Genomic DNA, 2,634 nt, shown 5'->3' with positions numbered 1-2,634 from the left:
CCGGCCCGCAGGACCCGGCCGCCCCGCCTCGCCGGACCCAAGCGGCTGCCCCGCTCCCGGGTAACGGGACAGCGCGCCCCGCCGCCGCCGCCACCCGCTCACCAGCTGACTGGTGGGCCTGGCCATGGGCCCCGCGTCGCCGCGGGCGCCTCCCCCGCAGCGTTGCGCGGTTCGGCGCCTCCTCAGCGTCCTCCTCCCCGCGGCGGAGCCCCAGCAATGGCCGCCCTCATCCTGTGCCCGCCCCGCCGCCCACTGGCCCCGGCACCGCCCCGCCCCCGCGCGACGTAGGGCGGGACTTCCGCCGCGCCGCCACCGCTGCCCACGCCCATTGGTCGCCATTACTATCGCTCGCAGCCGGTCGTGCGGACCCCGCCCCCGCCCGGGAGCTGCATTTCCGGGTTGGGGCCCGGTGCGACTGGAGAGGGGGAGACCACATAAGCCAATCCATGGCCGCGGGGCGGGGCCAGGCCGGATGCGCTGAGCTGTCATCCGCCTTCTCAGTCCGGGAAACTGAGGCTCGGCTGCTGGCCAGCCAAGGTCACACCCGGGGCAGTGGCGGAGCTGCCAGCACTACTTGAATCTCATCGATTCACAGCCCACGAGTGATCGCGAAGGGAGATTGGACTACCGAATGAATCATTTGAAACAGAAAACAAGCCTTTCTGTCATTGCTGACAGTCTGGACACCCTCAGAACCTGCCTATAAATGTTTTTGTGGGTTCTTTTTTCTTTTTTCCCCTGTCTTTGTGTCCTTGCTTTTGTTGTTTTTCTCCCCCCGCTACAGGATCTCACTATGTAGCCGGACTAGCCTCAGACTCTGGCAATCCTGTCTCTGCTTCCCAAGTGCTGGAATTACAGGCATGAGGCACCACACCCTGCTTTAGTTGTTATTAATGACGATGCTGTTTCCGAGCGGGGTGGGGGTGTTATGGTGAAATACACATTTTACTACCTTAACTATTTTTTTATTATTTTGGAGTGTGTATAGTGTATGTGCATATGTGTGTTTGGGTGCACGTATGTGTGGAGGCCAAAAGTCGATATCAGATGTCTTGATCACTCCATCTGGAGCTTGCTGATTATTCCTCTAGTCTGACTGGCTAGTAACCCAAAGGGATCCTCCTATCTCCACCTTCCCAGCACTGGGATTACAGTCACACCCCACCACCTCCAAGGGTGCGGAGGCTCCAGACTGAGGACTTCATGCTTGCACAACACGCACTTTATCAACAGAGCTATCTCCTAAGTCCTTAACCATTTTTTTCAGTGCTGAAAATTGAACTTGGGGCCTCAGACCTGCTAGGCAAATGCTCTACCTCTCTCTAAGTTACACACCTTACCCCTTAAGTCTTTTGTTTATTTTTGTGGTTTTGGTTGTTTTTGAGACAGGGTTCTCACTACATAGCATTGGCTAGCCTAACTCACTATGTAGACCAGGCTGGCCTCAGTTTCCCTAGTACTGGGAGTACAGCCATACAAACAGATTTATTTTAGTTACATCCTCAGCATCTATCTTTTTGTTTTGTTTTGCTTTTTGAGACAGGGTCTCATGTAACCCAGGCTAGTCTCAAATTCAATTTTTAGTCAAAGGTGGTCTTCAACTCCTGACCTTCCTGCCTCCACCTCCCAAGTGTGCTCTTTTTTTTTTTTGAGATAGGATATCCCTGTAGCCTAAGCTGTCCTGGAACTCACTATGTAGCCCAGGCTGGCCTCGAACTCACAAAGATCCACATGCCTCTGCCTCCCAAGTGCTGGGTGCTGGGATTAAAGGCGCGTTTTGCCTGCATGTATGCATATGCACCATATGTGTGCCTGGTGCCTATGGAGGCCAGAAGAGGATTTCAGATCCCCTGAAACTGGAATTACAGGTGAATATGAACTGCCTGGTATGGGTGCTGGGAACCAAACCTGGGTCCTCTGCAAGAGCAGCAAATACTCTTAACTGCTGAGCTATCTCTCCATCTTTTTATTTTATTTTAAGATAGTGTCTCACTATGTACCCCTGGCTGACCTTGAACTCACTATGTACACCAGGCTGATCTCAAACTTACAGAGATCTGCTGCCTCTGCCTCCCAAGTGCTGGGATTAAAGGCATGTACCACCACCACCACTCCTGGCCCCATATTTATTTTTAAAAATAATTTAAAGCCTGCTGAGAATAAGTAACCATGAGTGTTCAGTTTTAAATGGGACATCTATATCAGATGAGAGAGAGAGAGAGAGAGAGAGAGAGAGAGAGAATAAAGAATGTAAAAGATGAAGGATTAGAAGGTAATGAGTGTTTGGGGGAAGAAAGATAATCAGGTCAATGGGGTTGTAGGACTGCCCAGAGAGGAGGTGTGAGTTTAAATGAAAAGAATTCCAGGACAAGAGCTGTGAGTAGGAAGCACCAAGACTCTGGGTGGGCTGGCTTCCAAAGGACTCCAGAAAAATACTTAAAAAGATAGATCCTCACCACAAAGAAAGTTAAATTGAAGAAGCTGGGAAAAAACCCAGAAAACAAAACAAAACAAAAAACAGCTCTACTGGGCAGGCATCTAAAAAAGAAAGGAAAAGAAAGAAAAGGATGTCTGGGTGTGGTGGTACATGCCTTTAATCCCAGCACTTGGGAGGCAGAGGCAGGTGGATCTCCA

At 51.4% G+C, this 2,634-nt stretch overlaps 1 protein-coding gene across 1 annotated transcript in view; it reads right to left on the bottom strand.

Annotated features, from left to right (window-relative positions):
- Positions 1-254, bottom strand: part of Pdpk1 (3-phosphoinositide dependent protein kinase 1) — a 79,144-nt gene extending 78,890 nt beyond the window's left edge. The window contains exon 1 of the mRNA XM_008845534.2: positions 103-254. Coding sequence (XP_008843756.1) covers positions 103-126 — 24 coding nt within the window. The 5' untranslated portion in view covers positions 127-254. The remainder of the gene's footprint in view (positions 1-102) is intronic.
- Between the last annotated feature and the right edge of the window lie 2,380 nt (positions 255-2,634).

Source organism: Nannospalax galili, unplaced genomic scaffold (assembly GCF_000622305.1).
Source record: "Nannospalax galili isolate Female #2095 unplaced genomic scaffold, S.galili_v1.0 scaffold471, whole genome shotgun sequence".
NCBI classification, from domain to species: Eukaryota; Metazoa; Chordata; class Mammalia; order Rodentia; family Spalacidae; genus Nannospalax; species Nannospalax galili.
This window is presented reverse-complemented; position numbering and strand designations above follow the sequence as displayed.